General features: G+C 31.5%; 2 protein-coding genes across 6 annotated transcripts in view; one reads left to right on the top strand and one right to left on the bottom strand.

Annotated features, from left to right (window-relative positions):
• Positions 1-319: 319 nt before the first annotated feature.
• LOC127739268 (solute carrier family 35 member F6-like) lies at positions 320-17,209 on the bottom strand. 2 transcript variants are annotated; one of them, XM_052250925.1, is made up of 13 exons: positions 16,912-17,018; positions 12,688-12,779; positions 10,769-10,836; positions 9,188-9,234; positions 8,728-8,789; positions 8,280-8,359; positions 7,139-7,274; positions 6,446-6,540; positions 5,822-5,866; positions 4,982-5,162; positions 3,600-3,682; positions 2,634-2,676; positions 320-1,785 (listed from the first exon to the last, which is right to left on the bottom strand). In XM_052250925.1, the coding sequence occupies exons 1-13, from the start codon at positions 17,004-17,006 to the stop codon at positions 1,592-1,594; spliced, it is 1,221 nt and encodes a 406-aa protein (XP_052106885.1). In that variant the 5' UTR covers positions 17,007-17,018; the 3' UTR covers positions 320-1,591. The 2 variants fall into 2 exon arrangements, with proteins under 2 accessions (XP_052106885.1, XP_052106886.1); XM_052250926.1 differs by lacking the exon at positions 16,912-17,018 and adding an exon at positions 17,067-17,209 and having other exon boundaries at positions 321-1,785.
• The window catches only part of LOC127739267 (pleckstrin homology domain-containing family D member 1-like), a 34,172-nt gene continuing 30,690 nt past the window's right edge, over positions 17,071-20,552 (top strand). For all 4 annotated transcript variants that reach the window (XM_052250921.1, XM_052250923.1, XM_052250922.1 and 1 more), the window contains exons 1-3: positions 17,071-17,294; positions 18,912-19,005; positions 19,455-19,544. In XM_052250921.1, coding sequence (XP_052106881.1) covers positions 17,119-17,294; positions 18,912-19,005; positions 19,455-19,544 — 360 coding nt within the window. In that variant the 5' untranslated portion in view covers positions 17,071-17,118. The remainder of the gene's footprint in view (positions 17,295-18,911; positions 19,006-19,454; positions 19,545-20,552) is intronic.

Here is a 20,552-nt window from a genome sequence, read left to right as displayed (position 1 = left end):
ACCTGGCCCAAAGTGATACTATAAGCAGTAGGTTAACCATATTTGGTGTTTTGAAAGATTGTACCGTGTACATGTCTGTCTGGCAGGGTTTATATGACATTGACCTTATCATATTTCATCGGTCACTAGTTTTCTCCATTTCACAGATATTCCCTTGACATTGACCTCATTTTCATGGATCAAGTTAATGTGATACTTGTAGTAAAACTTCTTAAAAGACTTTAAAATAAAGTAGGAAAGATATTCCAGCACGTGCACTCTTTTTTTTTTTTTTTGAATTTATGTACTACTACTTGAAACTTACTCTAAACAATACTTCAGATCCATGTGCAAAGTGGAAAACTCAAAACGTTTTTGTTTAAAATTTTATTGGAATAAATAAATATTAACAAAAATATTTCAAATATAATCATGAAATATCTTGTGTACAACCTTTCATATACAATGAACATAATGCCTGTTTTTTATTTACACAACTCATTAAGAGCAAAAGGAGATGTAAAGGTGGTAACCAAACACAACACAAAAACACAAAAACATGAAAGTATTGCCCACAGAGTACTTGAATATACAATTTAACATTAATACCTGCATTTGGGAAGTCTTAATAAATTTGAGATTTTTATCAATTATAAACATTACTTCAGAAATATGTTGAAAATTTCCTATAACTTTTTAATTAATACATAGCTGAGTGGTCTAAATAGATCTATTAATCTATCACTAGCCTGTCAACACTGAGGTTGTGAGTTCCAGCCCTGCAGGTGGCAGGTCCGTTCAACTACCATCTTAATTGACTAGGATCACCAGTTTTCCTGTAAAAGGTTAGTGGTTCTCTCCAGGCACTCCATCTTCCTTCACCAATAAAAACTGACTGCCATGAAATAGCCAACAGTGCTGAAAGTGGTGTTAAAACACCATAAAGCAATCATCAATCATAGCCATTTTATCATCTTACATTGTAAGCAGTAACTTAACAAAAAATAGTGGTCGGGTAAACATCAATGGGACAGAAACATTATAAAGTGATTAAACCAGAAAAAACATCTTGAGAACAAACATACAGTATTCAACAATAGCTAAGAGTCTACCATATGCCAAGCTCCAATTGTTAATAATATTAACAGAGCAGCTTGCTAAGTATCAAAAGGCAAACATAAAAGGAGATGTGGGTATATATATATGTACTCTTAAAAAACATCATCAAATCAATTTTACAAAAATATCAGTTTTATAAAGATAAAGTTCACATTGCATAAATATATTACAGAAAAAAATTCTAAATTTGAGTATTTTGTGTATGATACTTAGTACAACCATTAAGACTTAACTTCTAATGCTACATAAAAACTGACCACAACAAAATAGCACAATGAAAGTGACGTCAAACACCAATCAATCAATCTAATGCTATATGATCCTTTCTTTAATGCTGTCATATAAGAACCCTTTTTCCCTTAGATTTTTCAAGGTGGAGAATTTTCTTTTGTACAAAAATTATTAAAAAAATATACAAAGCTTACAATGTTATAACTTTCATGATACAATTTGTATATAATTTTTTGTTTGATGAATGCCATAAAGTTAACTTTTATTTTTTATCTTGTAATAATGGTCTTGTTATGTCATCATCTGAGTCACTAGCATATTGTATGTTGCCACGGTGAGGAGTTTCCACATCTACTTCCTGTATTGGTACTGGTTTCCTCAAACAAGGTATACAGGGAACCACCACAAGTTCATTATATAGAGCAGTGCCAATCAGCAGAAAGAGGAATCCATCAACTAAAATAAAATCAGTGTAATTGATCAAGTTACAAATGAGTCAATGAAATCTTTTACTTCTAGTAAAAAAAAATAATTAGCTGAGCAATATAATCATTATTGTTGGCAGCATATTGATATATAATTGATGTATTTGAAGGATAGATTTACAACAATTGACCCCCTGACACTCAACTTCAACAGTCATTTTAATATTATCATATGTTTATAGTAGAAACAGATGATCATATTTGTATAATGGTATACTGTAAATTCAGAAATTATTGCGTGCATTTATTATTGCGATTTTGTCATTTTAGACTAAAATGCGATTTTAATTTTTGCGATATTGAGAAAAATCCTGTTTAATTCATATAAGAAATTTCAAAATGCGAGTTTTAATTATTGCGATTATAACCCTGTCGCATTTTTCGCAATAATAAAAACATCGCAATATTTATTTGTATAGTAAATTGCTGAATGCAGAATTTAGAAATCCAATGATAAACAAAATTACTGTGATTCTTTGATGGCTGCTTAACATCCAGTGGCAAATCTTACAGGCATATTCGGGACAACAGGTCAATGATAGGACTATACCCTGCTTTTCACAACAGAATGACATAATAACCTACTCTGACATATTCTGACTTTGGCCCAACCAGTCTTTTCTCCTATTCTAACATGCATCTATGTCATTTTGGCTTTGGTGGAGAGTTGTCTCATTGGCAATCATACCACGTCTTCCAATTTTTATATTGTGCTCGACAGAGAAGCAGCAAATACCTGCTTTAAAGCCTGCAAAATTTTCCAAACCTGAGATTGAACTCAAAGACCTCCAGCATGAGATTACAGACCAGTAGCATTACCTTGAAGTAGTCCATATGTCTTGTCAAAAGGTTCTCCAAAATCCTGCAAACAGAATAAAATAAGTAATGCATGTACAATTTGTTACTATATTAATTTGCTGGATGAATATTTACACATTTCAAATTCAGATAAATGTAGATAAAAAGAGATGTAGAGTTTCCATTGATGGACTGCAACCAAACAACAACAAACCACCTAGAGGTCAATATACAACCTTCAACAATAGACAAATATCCACACAATATGCAAAGCTTTAAATTGCTTTGCGTTTACAAAAGGTTTGAAGGAATTTAACAAAACACTGTAAAAATCTGTCTTCAACAAAATGAACCTCAGTAAGTTTGAATGAGTCTTGTGTCATTCATGATTGCTGCTGAGTACATTAACAAACATACAAGACTCTTGTTTCGGAGTTGGCTGATGATTTTAATGTTTTGGAGTTGGCTGATGATTTTAATGTTTTGGAGTTGGTTGATGATTTTAATGTTTTGGAGTTGGCTGATGATTTTAATGTTTTGGATATGTGTTGTCTTTCTATGTCCTGTAGATTAACGCTATTCCCCTTTTTGATAAATTTAATGGTGAACTTTGTTATCTTGTGTCCTATTACAGGATTCCTGTAGATTTAAAAAACAAAGCTTATCAAAGATACCAGGCTTTTAATTTTTCTACGCCAGACAAGCGTTTCCTCTACAACAGACTCATCAGTGTTGCTCAAATAAAAAAATTTAAAAGGCTAAATCAAGTATGAAGTTGAAGAGCACTGATGACCTAAAAATTCCGAAAGGTTTTGCCAAATAAAGCTAAGGTAATCGTTTCATGAGGGTAGAAATTCAATGTATAATACCCCTTTTTGATACAAGTTACTTTAATGTTTAAGATTTTTGTTGTCTTGCTATGTCCTGTATATTAGAGTTGTTTCCCTTCATTGGTTAATGCAGTACTGGTACTTTGTTGATATTTACCTTGTCAAAAGCATAAAAGATAAGTAGATCTACAACCCAAACCAATATAGTTCTACAGGCATCAATTAATGTTCTGTGTACAGCTACAAAATAAACACCAATAATCAACCTATTACTATTAATAAATGGTCCAATTTCATATCTCAATAACTACATAATTGAATATTGTAAACTATTTTACTGGATTGCAGACCAGATTTCAGACAGAACTAGGTCACTGTGACTTATTTTTTTTAATGACTGGTTAAGTATGCATTGACTTGTTTTTGTTAATATGTCTTTTGATTGAGTTAAGCCATTTCAATTGATATTTTATAGTGTGTCTTTCTATGTTGTGATGTTACACTATTGTTTCAGGTAGGGTGAAGGTTGGCGCCTATTAAAACGTTTAAACCTGCTGCATTTTTTTGCACCTGTCCTAAGTCATGAACCTGATGTTCAGTGGTTTTCGTTTGTTGATGTGGTTCTTAAGTGTTTCTTGTTTCTCGTTTTTTATATAGATTAAACCGTTTGTTTTCCTGTTTGAATGGTTTTACACTAGTCATTTTTGGGGCCCTTTATAGCTTGCTGTTTGGTGTGAGCCAAGGCTCCGTGTTGAAGGCCGTACTTTGACCTATAATGGTTTACTTTTACAAATTGTGACTTGGATGTTAAGTTGTCTCATTGGCCCTCATACCATATCTTCTTATATCTATTGAGATCATTTAAGCAAGTGCTAACCATTAAAAAAGGAGTTTTGGATCACAATTTTAAATTTCTACTTCCCTAACATTATATCTTTTAAACATATTTTGCAGAACAAGAAAATTCGGTAATAGTACATTTTTGATATATAGTTTTACAATCAGTAGTAACAGATAACCTATGAGTTTCAATCAAATTTACCTACTGTATACCGAATTATAGCCATGAGACGATTGAAAATTTATGAAAATTACCGGTATCTTAACCATTATTAATGCTCCTTGTGAATATATTAAGTGGCAAACATAAAAGAATCACATAGAGGAGTTTCCTTCCAACTGACCTACTGTTTCATGATTTCTATATTGGTTGATGATCTTATTACCTAATTACAGCCATTTATAATAGTAATTTGATTTAAACAATCCAAGAAAATAACAGATTAAATATTAGTTTCACCTTCATTTCATTTCATTACATGAAAATTGCAATTTTTGTCTCTGTCATACTCATCATGGCAAGATTTTGTTTTCTTTGACATTTTGACTTAATCATTGGTAATGCATTTAACATTATAAATTTCCTGTTGTATATTTATTATTGGATACATGTGGTGATTGACAGAACTAATCTGAACCAGTTACCTACAATACCAAGTCACTAAGGCCCCTCCCATACAATTTACATATATTCCATACCTGTTAAAGATTTAGTTACAGCCAATCCAAAGTAGTTATAAAATGCTATAGATAATAAATATAGAAGACAGAACACTAAAAGTCTTGGTTCACTGAATATCTGGTATATAGCATCTAAACTGTTCTCATAACTGTTATTAACATCTGATCCTGGTATAAAATACATTACTGGTAAAACTACCTACAAGGTATGAATGAAAGAATTTATCATAATTTTCAATTTTTAATGCTCTTCAACTTCATATTTGATAAGGATATCCAACTGTTTTGATTCGAGCACCACTGATGAGACTTATGTTAATGAAACACACATCCTGGTGAACCAAATCATAAGCCTGGTATCTTGGATAAGTTATTAAACCAGAGTCTTTCATTTTTGTTTATTAGATATGACTCTTAATTTCAAACTAATAAATAAACTGGAAAAGAAGTTGTGGTGCATGTATAATAGCATAGATACTATAGAACTAGATGAACTGTGAGCTACTGATCACTAATAATACACCTACTAGAAGTATTTGGTAAACAGGAAGTTGATAATTGATGTATATGAAATAGAATCACAGGGTAGAGCATGCTCACAAGAAGCTTGATATCAAATTGAAGGGAAATAATTTCTGAGAAAAATGGAAGGAAAATTTCATTGGAGGGACGGACAGAGGTAAATCTTTACGTCTAAGTATAATGACACTGGCACTTGTATCTCTCTTAACTATTAATTCCTGTGAAGGGCTTAAGTGTTCTGCATTCATGGATCAAATGATAACAACTTTCTAACAACCCCAAAATTAGGATCACCTATAGCTAGGTCATATTTGTAAAAGAATAGGCCAGACTTACCGCTATCATAAGTAGAGCACCAAAACTTCCTTCTGTCCCAACTACCTGTGAAAGACAATATCAAAATTTTGATATTTTACTATTTTAAAATTAAATAAAAAAATTATTAATATCTGAAATCAATTACAATTGTGATCCCAGAGAGTTGTCCTCAGAATAAAATTTGCTAAACGATATTTACCTAATATTCTTTAAGAAATGCTAAAATTCACAAATTTTAATAAACATTTTGCAGCCCATTTTAAAGTAATGGGTGCCTGGGTGGTAAATAAGTCTTTCGTTTCAACTGTTCAAACAGTATAAGAACAAATGAATTATAAAGAGTTAATTTCTATTAATATGAAAGTCAAACTTTTATAACAATAATGTTCTTGATAATTTTTCCAAGCGTCATATTAAACAGAAATCTAAAATAGGAAATTGACGATAAGAATACTATCGTGATACTAAGTACAATCTTTCTCTAGAAATGGGTGAAACATTTTTCCGCAGTTGATCATTGTGAAGCAATTATTTCAAACATCCAAATTGGAAAGTATTTTGGCCCATTGGTATTTGAAGTAACACAGCCTGTTGTGTATTCATTATAAGATTGTCTGTAAAGTTTTTTTATCTGCCACAAACCTGTAATGGATGGAGACTTCTCTTTTTCAGAAACATTTCTTCTATAACCATCTGACTAGCACTGACAACTTGACTAGCAAGAATTAATATTATACCTGAAAACAAATTTGAAAGTACAAACTTCAGTTTTAATATAATTCCACCTTATACAAAAAATCTGCATTTTCATTGGATTATAGCAATTGTGTTTAGTAAAAAGTTAATAAATTTCATTTTACTAGTAACAAATCCCACAGAACAAATGTATATGTTACAAAGGAATTCTACCTGTAGTTTTAAATTCGTGAGAAAATTGAGGATTCCATTAAGTTTTTACTTTTCATTACTAATTTACAAGTCTGAAATTGTTAATGTATTCTGTAATGATAACATGATGGCTCAATTGAATTTTATTATTTCCAACTGTCCCATAGTTGTCATAGTGGCCAAAACTTTCAAATGATCGACTTGAAAATACCATTTCCTTTCTCCATCAAAGGAATTGAGCATACAATACTTGGAAAAATAAGTGAAGCTGTTATATTCTACGTTTTACAAAATCTTAGGTTAAAGTTTAAGGGGATGTAGTTTATAGTTGCCCATAGTTGGCAGTTGGAAATGAAAAAAATCAACCTGTGCTATAGTGTATGTACAGGTCAAAAGTTTGTTAAGCAGGACATAAAATGATTGACTTCTAATTATAATAATGTATACCTAGAATAGTTTTAGAACCTTCAGCAGTATGTTGAGATTTAAATACACTGGAACATCCTACAAGGACCAATCCAATCATTGTTACTAACATACCACACCAGTGTACTACTCGTAACTTTCTTTTCAAAAATATTTTCTAAAATCAAAAAAGAACATTTAGTTAACATTTCAACACATTTATATCTTGTTCAAAGAAATAACTATGTGAATTTTAGACATGAAAAGAGAAAATTCTACAGTAAATTTACTGTTTCTGAATTTAATGCATTCTGGGTAATATTTTCAAAAGTGTACACCAAAATTTCTGAATGGTTAACATTGTCCTTAACAATGCATAACCAATGAATGTTGTAATATCCTTTTCATTTCAGTGTACCATCAATGAAATTACCCACTAGCTTAGATTCTAAAAAGGGTAAATTCAAGTGGAAAAATATTTAACAATCTTACAAGTGCAGTAAAAACAGAAGTACATGTGTATCAAAGAAACTATTTACATCAAAATCAAGAAAACTTAACTCAAAATTATGAAATGGAAAAAATGCATGAATGGGAAAACCCAACAATGATTCTGATCAAAAAGTAAAATAAAAGGTGTGCAATAGCATTATGTCATGAAGAATCTGTAAAAGTTTGATTGAAATCAATTCACTGGTTTAGGACCATTGAGGAATGCGGGATGTTAACCCTATAATATGAAAGGGGAAAAACCATGCTTTTGTTTGGGGAACCCCAAAAATAAAAAAATAAAAATGGTGCACAATGTCATTATGTGGTGAAAAATCCATGAAAGTTGATTGATTTCCATTCACTGGTTTTGGAAAAGGGCAAAGTCCATGATTTGGAAAGAGAAACCCCAGAAATTGATCAGATCAAAACGATAAATAAGAAATGCACAAGTACATTATGTTATTAGGATTATCCGAAAGTTTAGTCGACATATTCATTAAGTTTAGAAGAAATTAGTGTCAAAATTACAAATTTGGGGCAATTTAGACCTTGACATATAGTAAAGACACTTTTGTTTGGGTGTTGAGTTGCTATCTCAGAGACATATAGTTTACCCAATTTCCTGTAATACATAGAAACAATGATCATTTAGTAATATTCCTAACATTGTATTCTTGTTACCTTAACTTACTGATAAAATTCCTGCAAATATGATGATCGATCCTCGTAACATCTGCCACACTGATGCATCAACATATATAAGTCCTATTCCTACAAAATATAAACCAATCAACCATAATATCTACTGGCAATCACATTTAAATCTTTTTCATTTATTGTAAAAAGACAAAGTTCATGTTTCACCTAAAAATTCATTTTGAAATAAAAAAAAATAAATTTAGAAGTGCACAATGCCATTAGATACATAAGATTCCCTTAATGTTCTACTTAAATCTAGTTACTGATTTAGGAAGAGTTGTAGATACAAGTACAAAGCGCAGGCGCAAACAAATTAAGTTCTGAACAAATTACTGAACAAAATAGACCAACAACCATCACTCTACCCATGCTTCAGTAAGTGAAGTATAACCAGTCTGGTATTGAGTACAGGGGACAAGGTTAATATACAAAAAACATACCAGCTACTGATGTACCAATTAAGTCACACATGGTAGGTACTGCTATAATTAACTGTACTATTCTGAAAATATAAAATTGATATGACATGACCCTCAAAACTGGTTAGGTAAGTAGATATAAGGATTTTGTTTCAAAAATATTGTATAAACATTATTTAAGAGGAAACAATGTGGAAACAACCTGACTTTAATATTATTCCACCAAAACTCAGTAAAATAGTTCAGGGTAGGTTTAAGCTTTAAACAGACATATAATTTGTTGACTTCTAGATTGAGAGTAATCCTGAATTCAAGTTATAAATGAAATAAAAAAATGTAAATATTACTTAGACAAAAGCAAAGAACAAAATTAGTAACAATACATCTTGAAGAAAAGTTTTTTTCTGAACACACAAAAAATAGTTAAAAAATCAGCTTTATTCATAATATGCTGTACATTATATTGGTACAACTAAATTACCTTGGTTGAGGAGGAATATCTGTCATATCTTTGTTTTGTTCAGCATACTATAAATATAACAAAATAGATTTTACTTTGCATTTAAGTTAAACGCAACACTGTTTAACTCAGCATCTAACTAAGCATAAAAAAAATTGTCATATCTTAATTTTTTTCCCTTTATTTGGACTTCAGGGTATTTGTCCTGCCTTTTTTTTAGTTGTAATCTCTGTCCTGCCTTTTTATTTTTCACTCTATTCGGTCCTGCCTTTTTTTTTATTAGTTTATCCTGACTTTTTTTACATAAATTGTCATCCTGCCTTTTTTTCCCCCCAGTTGCTCATCCTGCCTTTTTTTTTACTCAAAACTCCTGTCCTGCCTTTTTTTCAAATTTCATTCTACCCCCCCATAAAAATCAAATGGTAGCTCCCTTACAGACTGTTTGTAAAATTGCCTTCTAGATTTATTTTGGTTGTTTTTGTTGTTGGGTTAGTGTCTGATTGACGTCTTCTACTCCTGTCCTTTTATTCATATCAAATAAGCAGCCATATTGAGTATGTTGCTTATTTTATTTGTCTGTATTTAACCTATTTTTTTTGAAAATATTAAAATCTAAGCAGTCATCATTTATATTGTTTACTTGGAAATACAGTTTCATTAAACATCTAATCTTAAGCTATAGAAAAATACATGAACAACACACTTATTAATGAATCAAGAATCTTTGTTTGGCAAAAGTTTATGACATATACCCCACTTCTATTCTCAGAAGGTGCCATAGTGGCCCAGTAATCTAAATAGTTCATCTCCTGTATCACTAGCGTGTCAACTTTGAGATTGCGAATTCAAACCCTGCACGTGGCTGGTATGTATGACTTCAAACTTAATTGACTAGGATTGTCAGTTTTCCTGCTGAAAGTCAGTGGTTCCATAGGGCACTTCTGCTTTTTCCACCAATAAAAACTGACCGCCACAATATAGCCAATAGTGCTGAAAGTGATGGCCCTTTAAACACCGACAATCAATCAATTAATCTGTTCTTACAAAACAATCAAGATCACCAGATACCTCAGGATGACACTTACTTCCCACCTGCAGAACAGCAGAAAAAAATAAGGTAATCGACAAATAAAACCGAATAAGATCTGTAACTCACCATTATACACCAAATAACCAAAAATTAGCTCAATATCTAGAGGCATAACAGCAAAATCCAGACAACCTTACGATTTAAGAGATGGAATGGCAGACATTGGTAACACAATATGAGGGTCTGGATGGAATTTACAGAATAGAGAAAAACATGCAAAATGTGCAGAATTAAGGGGAAAAAATAAAGAATAGAGAAAAATAGGCCCAAGAAAATAAAGAATGGAGAATAGCTGGGTATTAAATATAAAGAATATGAGAATAATGGTCTACAATATTAAAAAATAAAGAAATGAGGGACCCCAAATCCAGACTCTTGTACATTCCCAATGAGTGGTGGGGAAGGGAGGCTTGGAAAAAATCATCCAAAAAATGTTTGGCGTTAGAGATTAAGGATATTTTAGCATATTTAAAGTAAACAGTTTAATCCATTGTTTTTTGTGAAAAAGTTACCTCTTTTCTCCTTTTATCTCTTTCTTTCTTCCTTACAATACAATAACCACCTAAACATATCATCTCTCCTGAAAATACAACTTACTTTACAATCAGCTAAACAAAAGAGGGGATTTTGATGGTACATACTCCATCACCAAGACGTTTCTTGAATTCAATGTTTTCAATGTCAGAGGTATTTGGGAACTCATATTGTATAGTATCATTCGTTTTTTTGTGACAAGACTAGAAGAGAATTTTTCTATTATAGAATCACAGTGCACTCAATCTTCATTTGATTTGTAAGTAAATAAATAAAACAGTAGTTGGACTCATTTCGGAATTGTGCTATAAGACAAACCTTCCCAAAACAGATTTAAATCAGAGAGATTTTCTACTATCTATGTTTCAAATCTTCTTGTAATAAATGTTTTCCATTTAATTTCTTTTATGACCTTTGCTTGTCTTTTCATTTTTTTCTTTTGTCCATGTTTTTGTCTGTCCTGCATTGAAATATTTTTTTTTGTAATTTATCTTTGTTATTTTCTTACTTTCTTTTACAATACAACAAATCAATTGAGAATACAGTTACTGTGAGTTCTTTTACTTTTATTCGCTGGTGTCAATTTTTTAATAGTTTGAAAAATATATGCCAATTTGAGGGTATCATGTATTTAATTTTGTGATTTAACCAAAATTAACAAAAATTTATATTTTGAAAAGTTTTTAATTTCATCGATTTCCTCCTACCAACAAAATCCACAAGACTATTATCCCTCTAGAAATATTAATAAATCCACAGTACAAAATTTAGTTGGATTTTTGTCATTTAATTCTATTTTAATAAGTTTTGACAAATCAATTGAATTCCAGTTAACAGCAATAATTGGTGAAAGGGGATGCACAGTGGGTTTGAAAAGTGGATACATGAACATGATGTACTTATGTTTTTTTAATACACTAGAACTGTTGTTCAGAGTATGGCATGCATTATCGAACCAAACATTTAACTCCCAATTTTGATGCAGGGTTATCCCTGATTTTTACTCTCATCAGATACGGAGATGGATTTACATGGCTTTCTTTTCTTGAAAAAGGTGCACATAGACTCAATATAAAATAAATGGGGAATGTGTCCATGGGACACAGATGATGCCCCCGCTTGCATATCATATAAAGTTATAAAGGGACATAACTGAAGAACGGTAAAAGTGACCCTACCCAAATTTGTACTGGATCTGTGTTTTGTGGTAATAAGTATTGTGTATAAGTTTCATAACATTTGGTTGAGGCAAATGAAAGTTAGAGAAAGGAAACGAAAAATTCAGCAAATTTTCCATTTGTATAGGGGCATAACTCTAGAACGGTTAAAGTGACACCACCAAAATTCAAACTTGATGTGTGTTTTGTGGTAATAAGCATTTTGTATAAGTTTCATAACATTTGGTTGAGGCAAACTAAAGTTAGAGAACGGAAACCAACTTTGGGACATACGGATGTACGTACAGACGTACGGACGGACGTACGGACGGACGTACGGACAGACTAGCAGACAGACAGGGTAAAACTTAATGCCCCCTCAGCTACGGCGGGGGCATAAAAAAGTGTTTCATTTTTCATGCCAAAGATGAACACTAAAATATTGTCAACAGGAAAGATGTGTATTTTTTTTATCTTTTAGTACTAAAAGCTTGAAATTCTTGGAATGGAAAATACATTTGTATGTCACAGAAGGTATTGTTATACTTCAGTAATGTTTTGACTGTTAAAGGGTTAAGTATATATTTAAATATTTGAAGTAAAGAAAAATGTGTAAGTTTGTTGCAAAAGCCATATCTGAATATTCAATTTCAGTCCAAATGGGAGATAACTATTAAAAGAAAATTTGATTAAGGTTACAGAATTTTGCCTGGTATACAAAATGGTCACAATGTACTTACCAAAGAACATAATCAGTGTTTGGAACCATGGATGGTTAAATTCATGGACTGTTCTGGTATTGTTAGCACTTCTGTCAGGATATCCTTCTACTCTGTAAGATTTTTAAAAAAAGTGCACACACTGAAATGTCTCGCCTGTTTTACTTATCATTGAATTCATGTTGAAAGTCTGTAATATGAAGGTTTTACTACAAGTATCACATAAACTTAACATTATCAATTTTCTATGAAAATGAGGTCACGGTAAGATGAACCATGCCAGACAGACATGTACACCTAACAATCATTCCATCACTGATAATACCTGAGAAACAGAATAAACCACAAAATCTTAACATTGACCAATGAACCATGAAAATGAGTTTGAGGTCAGATGAAACCTGCCAGTCAGACATGTACACCTTATAATCATTCGATATACTAAATATAGTGGCCCTATTGTTCATAGTATCTGAGAAATAGACCAAACCACAAAAACTAAACAGTGTCCAATGAACCATGAAATTGAGGTCAAGGTAAGATGAAACCTGCCAGTCAGACATATACACCTTACAATCATTCCATACCGAAATATAGTTGATCCTCTACTTACAGTATCTGAATTATTGACTTGATCACGTAACTTTAACCTTGATCACTGATTCATGGAATAAGGTTGAGGTCAGTGAACCCTACCTGACAGACATGAAGACTTTGCAAGGAACCCATATGCCAAATATAGTTATCCTCTTACTCATAATAAGTGAGTATTTCATTTTTCAAAAAAAACTGTTATTTTTTTCAAGCAGTTACTGAACCATGAAAATGAGGTCAAGAACAACAGACATATAACAGACAGAAACTTTGTAACATAAGGTATCTGCATACAAGGTATGAAGCATCAAGGTCTTCTAGCTCCTGAAATATAAATCTTTATACAAATAGTTTAAGCTGTCACTGTCAGTGCATTCGCCGCCGGATTGTAATACCTCCAAGCAGACAAAAATTAAGATGAAAATCCAAATAAAGATATATTTGTGTATAAAAATTTTCTCTTTCAAAATTATAAATAAGTATGGTAGAAAAATAAATATTTTGAATGACTACCAAATTTGTTGTGATTAATTGTATTATTCATCTTTACCATGTTTTAACTTTTGTATTATTCATCTTTACCATGTTTAAACTTGTGAAGAAATAATCAAATTAATTGAATACTGACATGATTGCCTTCAATGAGTATTGACCTATTGGTCTTTCTTATCATGGTGAACCTTGATGTACATTGGTGCAGTCCATTGTGCACATTACAGGATTATGAAACGTAAAATGTGTTTGCAATTCTTTTTAATAATTGTGTAACACAGGGGTTACAGGGTCATGATTTTATTTGTAAAATCATTACAAAAACAATGAAGTCTTGAAGTGACCAATGCCAGGAACTAGTTATTGCAGTTGACAAAGATCCAACACATTCAAGTTATATCATTTAATGCCAAGTCCAAGTACTAGTATAAAATAGTATAGACAATACGACTCCTACTGTAATAGTTCTATTATGTTCTATGTTCGTTCTTTCTTACTTCTGATCGTTCTGATTTTATATAGTTTACAACAAATATTTATACTGAATATTGAAAATAGACAATACTCAATTACATTGTAACATGGCAATACTCCAATGACATTTCATAACCTTTAGCCATGAGTGACAGCTTTCACATTAATTAATATAAAAGATAATTTTAATCACTAATATTCATATAATTTCATTCTTTCAATTTTCCTTTACATTATTTCACACCTTTAGTATGAATTTAGGATTGAAGTCTTTCATATTTAAATTTCAGTAACTTCACAAATAAATAAATCTGTCACAAATATTTAAACATTAAATGTCACAAATTAAGACAATAATTCATAGTTTGTTTTGACATGTAAATTGCTTAACTTCTAAAACCATATTTTTCTAAAAGTCCAATTTCTTAATAAAATGATAAAATTAAAATTAATTCCAAATTAGCCTGGTGACAATTGCCTGCATATACTTTTATACCTACAAAATCCAGGTCAATATAGCAAAATTATAATAAGAAAAAATAAATAAACAACTGTATAATATGACACAGTATGATGAAATAAAAAATAAATAAATAATATATATTTCATGTAAATAGTCTTAAAGAGCTATGCCTTATAAAAAAGACTATGGAAATCTTCAGGAAAATAGTCCAATGAACAGAAGGAGTTACATGTACAAAATGTATGTCTAATTCAAAAATAATCTTAGGAAATTTACAGCTTATGATGCAAGAAATACACAAATTAACATATTTTTAAATCGAAACTAACTTTTTGTCTGAATGTAATTAAATAAGTACAAACATTATATTCCTACTAGTATGCAGATCTGTTATTTTAACTTTATACCATTGAACTCTATTCCTTGGGGCCTCACTGGCAGATTGGTCTATATAGTTTATATACTGTATACTGTATAGCTACATTTTTGTAGTCTGTCAACACTGAGGTTGTGAGTTTGAATATGCCAATAGTGCTGAAAGTGGTGTTAAACACAAACAATCAAACTCTATCCCTATTTACATGTATCAACCCAATATAGATTGCACCTTATGTAGCAAATTTAGGTGCCTAAAATAAATGAGTATTGGTAATGTACTACCAAACAGCATAAATTAGTTCTTTTACATGAAATATTATAGACAATGTCCCCAATTGCAGTATCTTTATCTTTATTCTTGTAAACCAAAATATAATGGTATCGAAACATACACAAATAAATTAACATACATAGTATAAAATTTAAGTCCAAATGTAAAGTAGACTTTTGTTACCTATTCTGACATCAGACTCGGACTTCTTTTTAACTGAGTTTTACTGTGCGTATTGCTGTGTGTTTGTTTATTCTTCATTGGATAGAGGTATAGGGGGAGGGTTGAGATCTCACAAAACAGGCTCCGTGTTGAAGACCGTACTGTGACCTATAATGGTTTACTTTTATAAATTTTGACTTGGATGGAGAGTTGTCTCATTGGCACTCATACCACATCTTCTTATTTCTATTAACCCGCCGCATTTTTGCGCCTGTCCCAAGTCAGGAGCCTCTGGCCTTTGGTAGTCTTGTATGTTTTTTAATTTTAGTTCATTTATATGTTTTGGAGTTTATTATGACGTCCATTTTCACTGAACTAGTACACATTTTTGTTAAGGGGCCAGCATAAACCTGCCTCGGGGTGCTGGATTTTCTCGCTGTGTTGAAGACCCACTGGTGGCCTTCGGCTGTTTTCTGCTCTTTAGTCGGGTTGTTTTCTCTTTGACACATTCCCCATTTCCATTCTCAATATTAGATACATAAAGTGGTTACCCAGGAGATTCTAGGCATTTAATAATTATTCGTATAAATTTGCACAGCTTGTTTAGTTCAGATGGTGTTGCTATTCATAAGACCTTGAAATTGTAAAATATTTGGTCTGTTTACAAAATGATGTTTTAGCAGCATTTGTCTACTTTGGTCTATTGCCGAACATTCTAAAACTTAATGAAACTTGTCGCCAATATCACATAAAGTACAAATACAATTTTCTCTCTGAATATTTTGCCATCTACCAATTTTGATTGGAATTTTTGTGTTCAAAGTTAGAAAAGTAAGAACATCAATTAAATGAAGAAAAAATCAATATATTAAAGAACTCAAAATTGTTATCATTTTTTCTTCCCAACTTTTACAGTTCCCACATTTGCACAGGATATCATAAAGTATTCTAAAGATTTATTGACTTCGTCCCCTTTCACAGGTCACACCTGCCTCATATTATTAAGACCAGCTATGTTTTATCAAATAGATTTTATTTTCTTAAAAAAAAATATTGATTACAAATCTAGATACTATTTATATATTTAGACTATTGTGTCAATGTGCGACTTTTTTTTTATAGAATGTGTTAAATCTTAAATAATGTAATTGTTGTTAATTGATAATATCTTCAAAAGTGCTTGTTATCTGTTGGCTTAGGAGAAATCATACAAAGGAAAAATCAAATCATCTTTAGTGCCTATCTATATTCTTTCTGAAGTTTTTCCTAGTGACAGTAGCTGGGAACAGTATATATGTTCCTGACAGTAGTGACTTGTTTTATCATTGGCACATCCCTTGCTTTCTAAAATAGGATTTCCCAGCCCTTGTGATGAAATAAGGCGTTCACTTAAAACCTGAAATTTCCCTACTTGCAATCATTTTGTGCTTTTTTACTGATAGTATTTATGCTTCCAGTAACCAGCATTCCAACCATCAAAACAATCTGAAAACAGGAGAGCGCCATTTTTAAATAATGTGACACTTTGTACACCTGACACGTGATTTAAAAGGGGGAGATAATTACCCGTTGTCGGTAGCTCAAGGAAGAATGAAGTAAAAAGCCGAGTATCTGTGGAATGGGTTGCTTGACAGGATGTTTTCATTCTGAACAAGGAAGTTATCATGACAATAGACCAAAAAACATGACCAACAATCGATCGTCTGAGGTTTTGGACTGGTCGAACGTTTCTCAGTTTAGTGGATATCTTTATAAAAAGCCATTTGGACATCCGTCAAATAAATGGTCTAAAAGGTGATCACAGTGTATTAAACGTTCCGTTATCAGATGTGTTATTTTTAGCCTAAGGGGATATTTATGTACATGCATGTAATTCAATAGGATAAGATATCAATCATGTCAATAATGGTATGAAACAAATTACCTGAGATTAATCAGAGACATATATACACATATATATATGTGTATATATGTCTCTGGATTAATTGAGAGGAATATTTGATTATATTTCATTTATAAACATCTTCTGATCCAGTTTTTCACGTAAGGGGTTTATATTTAAAGGCTTTTTGCAAATTTCTACTTTAAGTTTGTGAATTTTAAATATATTTAACAGAATAGAGCTAAAATTTACAAGTGTCAATCACATTCTTTAAACTTGTTTCAATATTGATCCATTGTATATACTGTCAAGAGACTGTTTAAATTAAATAGCTTTGAGAAGACTAGCTGCATGTGTTGCCAGGCACAACACACAGGACTGCATACATTCAATATTGATCTTGGTTCCTTATTTGGAAGAAGAAACACATTTTATTTCAGAAAATTAATCTTGATACAATGTCAATGTAATAGCTGAAAGTACAGTGGTTGCTTATTTGAAAATTTACCTCGTTTGTCATAACCCTATCACCTTATTAATTTGTAAATAAGGATGTACGAATGCTACATTTACATACGATGCTGTCGGGTAAATCCACCGGGTTCCACCCACATAAGGCTTTGATCATATGTATTTCTGCTTAATTATATACAAATTGTATCAAATTTAATATAAATCGATTCGCTGACAAATCAATTTTGAGTAGTTTTTCTCATTTCCCAAAAAACATCTGAAATAAATTTTATATAATATAGTGATAAAAAGAAAAAAAAGATTTCGTCTACATGTTTGGTACTTGGTGCTACCAACTCACTTACGGTAAGGGTTCATCGTTATTCATGATCAAACACTTTGGCAAAATGGTTGTGTTTACACCACTACGTTTACTTTGTGAACACTCATACATGTGCAACTTATAAGCTTCAAAGCCTGGCATGACCTTGATATAAAGCTTGTAATTTGGAAATGTATCAAATGAAATTCAGGAGTTTGTGATTTTACCATCATCTGTTTTGAGGAGGATAATGCACATAAATTGCAAAATCCAGGAAAGTTATAACTAAAAAACAACTTAAAATATGAACCTTTTTATGTCTAAGTTCTTCCAAAGTGTTAAGATGAATCTTTAAGTTATATAGACATTTTCTGGATATAGAAAATAAGTCTGTAATGCTTTTTAAAACTTTTCATGTAAGTGGAGAAAAGTATCTGAAGCACTTAGCTAGGTGATTAGGTTGCACGATTAGGATTTTAGTCTAGCTGCCTACAATGTATAATTGAAATATTGTTTGTTTTTGCTCTCCATCTAATCACATTTTCTTATCTGGATAGTTGCAGATAGGGAGGGAAATAATATTATATTATTTTCTGTCACTTTTTGTTAATAAATGTTATTTTTTGCAAAAGAGACTCTAAAATACAAAATAAAAATATATCAGTGAGCCTATTTACCTATTTATTTAAGGGAGAAAATGAAATTTAAATATAAGCCTTAATAGTCAGCTTTTGTATCTTCATTTTTATTTCAGATTTTTTGTTGTGAAAGATGGCTACCTGTTTTATTATACTGAACAAGAAAGAAAAGATATGGAAAAAAGAAAATGCATCAGTATTCATCCTAAGGCATGTTTTAATTGATTACCGAACAAGGAAGTAAAATAAATGAAATGTAAAACAAAATAAAACAAAAAAGATTTGTATTGAAACATGAAAGAAAAGAATAAAAAAGAGATATGATATAATTGCCATGGAGGCGACTATCCACCAGAGATCAAAAGATGAGGATGTAAACAACTATAAGTCACTGTACGGCCTTCAACGATGAGCAAGTTACCCATGCCATATAAAAAGCTATATTAGGCCTCAGCTTGAAAAAATGGGAAACAATTCAAATGAGAAAACCAATGGCTTGATTTATGTTAAAAACAATTACAGCAGACATGTATGTGTGAAAAACCTCAATGAGACAGCAAGCAAATATTACAATTGATGAGACAGATTTATCGTATGCTCATGGAGTAGTTGTTACTAGTATATATAAAGTGTAATAAAATGATGTTATTTTATTTTAGGGATTCATTCCTTTGGGAGAATCTGTTATTAGTATACATAATGAAGAAACACAATATTCAGCTTTCACAATCTGCAGTACTGAACTTAATGTAAGTGTAAAATACTATTTAGAGGGGTCCTTGTAGCCAACTAGTCAAAGTACAAATGTACTTCGTCAAAAGTGGTCTCTTTCCTGTGATGTAAACCCTGGTTAAAGCAGTATTTGGCGAGGTTAATTTGACTCCTATCTTTATTGACCAGGAATAATCAAGAATGGACAGTTGTCCTGCCGAAGATCAGTGGTTCTCTCAGGAAACTCTTGCTTCTTCTGCCAAAAAAAATTGGCTGCCATGATAATGCCAAGGTTGCTGAAAATTGGGTAAACTTCAATAAACGATATTTTCAGCATTTACCATCTGCAGCACAGCCCTCAATGTAAACAAATATTAAGCACTATCTACAATGAAGAAACTGTTTATGAAACACAAAATTTATTACATCCATTATCATCAGTATTCACAATTTACGGTACAAAATTTAATGTAAGCTAAACAAAATGTTAAGTATTCATAATTTTAGTTCATTTATATGTTTTGGAGTTTAGTGTGACATCCATTTTCACTGAACTAGCACACAATTTTATTTAGGGGCCAGCTGAGGACATCCTCCGGGTGTGGGATTTTCTCGCTGCATTGAAGACCCATTGGTGGCCTTTGGCTGTTGTCTGCTCTTTGGTCGGGTTGTTGTCTCTGACATATTCCCCATTTCCATTCTCAATTTTATAATTCACAGTACAAATTTCAATGTAAGTTACAACAAAATGTGTATTACTCACAATTCTCAGCACAAATTTAATATAACTAAACAAAGTGCAGAAGTCAAGGTAAAAAGTTGATAACAAGATTTTGCCAATTAAATAACAGTCCATTAAAGGTCAAAGGTAAAGAAAAGGGCCACTATGTGTTACAGTACTGTTTTTAACAAAAAGTAAAAACTTTCACTGTATGATTAGCTGTTAAATAGCCTCTTAATAACAAATGGAGGAAACAATTCAAAAGAACCTCTTAATAACAAAATGAGGAAACAATTCAAAAGAGCCTCTTAATAACAAAATGAGG

The sequence above is a fragment of the Mytilus californianus genome, unplaced genomic scaffold (assembly GCF_021869535.1).
Source record: "Mytilus californianus isolate M0D057914Y unplaced genomic scaffold, xbMytCali1.0.p SCAF_4, whole genome shotgun sequence".
Lineage (NCBI taxonomy): Eukaryota > Metazoa > Mollusca > Bivalvia > Mytilida > Mytilidae > Mytilus > Mytilus californianus.
Note: the sequence above shows the minus strand (reverse complement) of the source record. Positions and strands in the feature narration are given on the sequence as shown.

Coding starts and splice junctions, on each gene's coding strand:
- LOC127739268 (XM_052250925.1), bottom strand. CDS start 17,006: ATGGCGCTCTCCTGTTTTCAGATTGTTTTGATGGTTGGAATGCTGGTT. Junction 12,780..16,911: donor AAAGCACAAAATGATTGCAA/GTAGGGAAATTT, acceptor AAAATCTTACAG/AGTAGAAGGATATCCTGACA. Junction 1,786..2,633: donor GACATATGGACTACTTCAAG/GTAATGCTACTG, acceptor ATTTTATTTTAG/TTGATGGATTCCTCTTTCTG.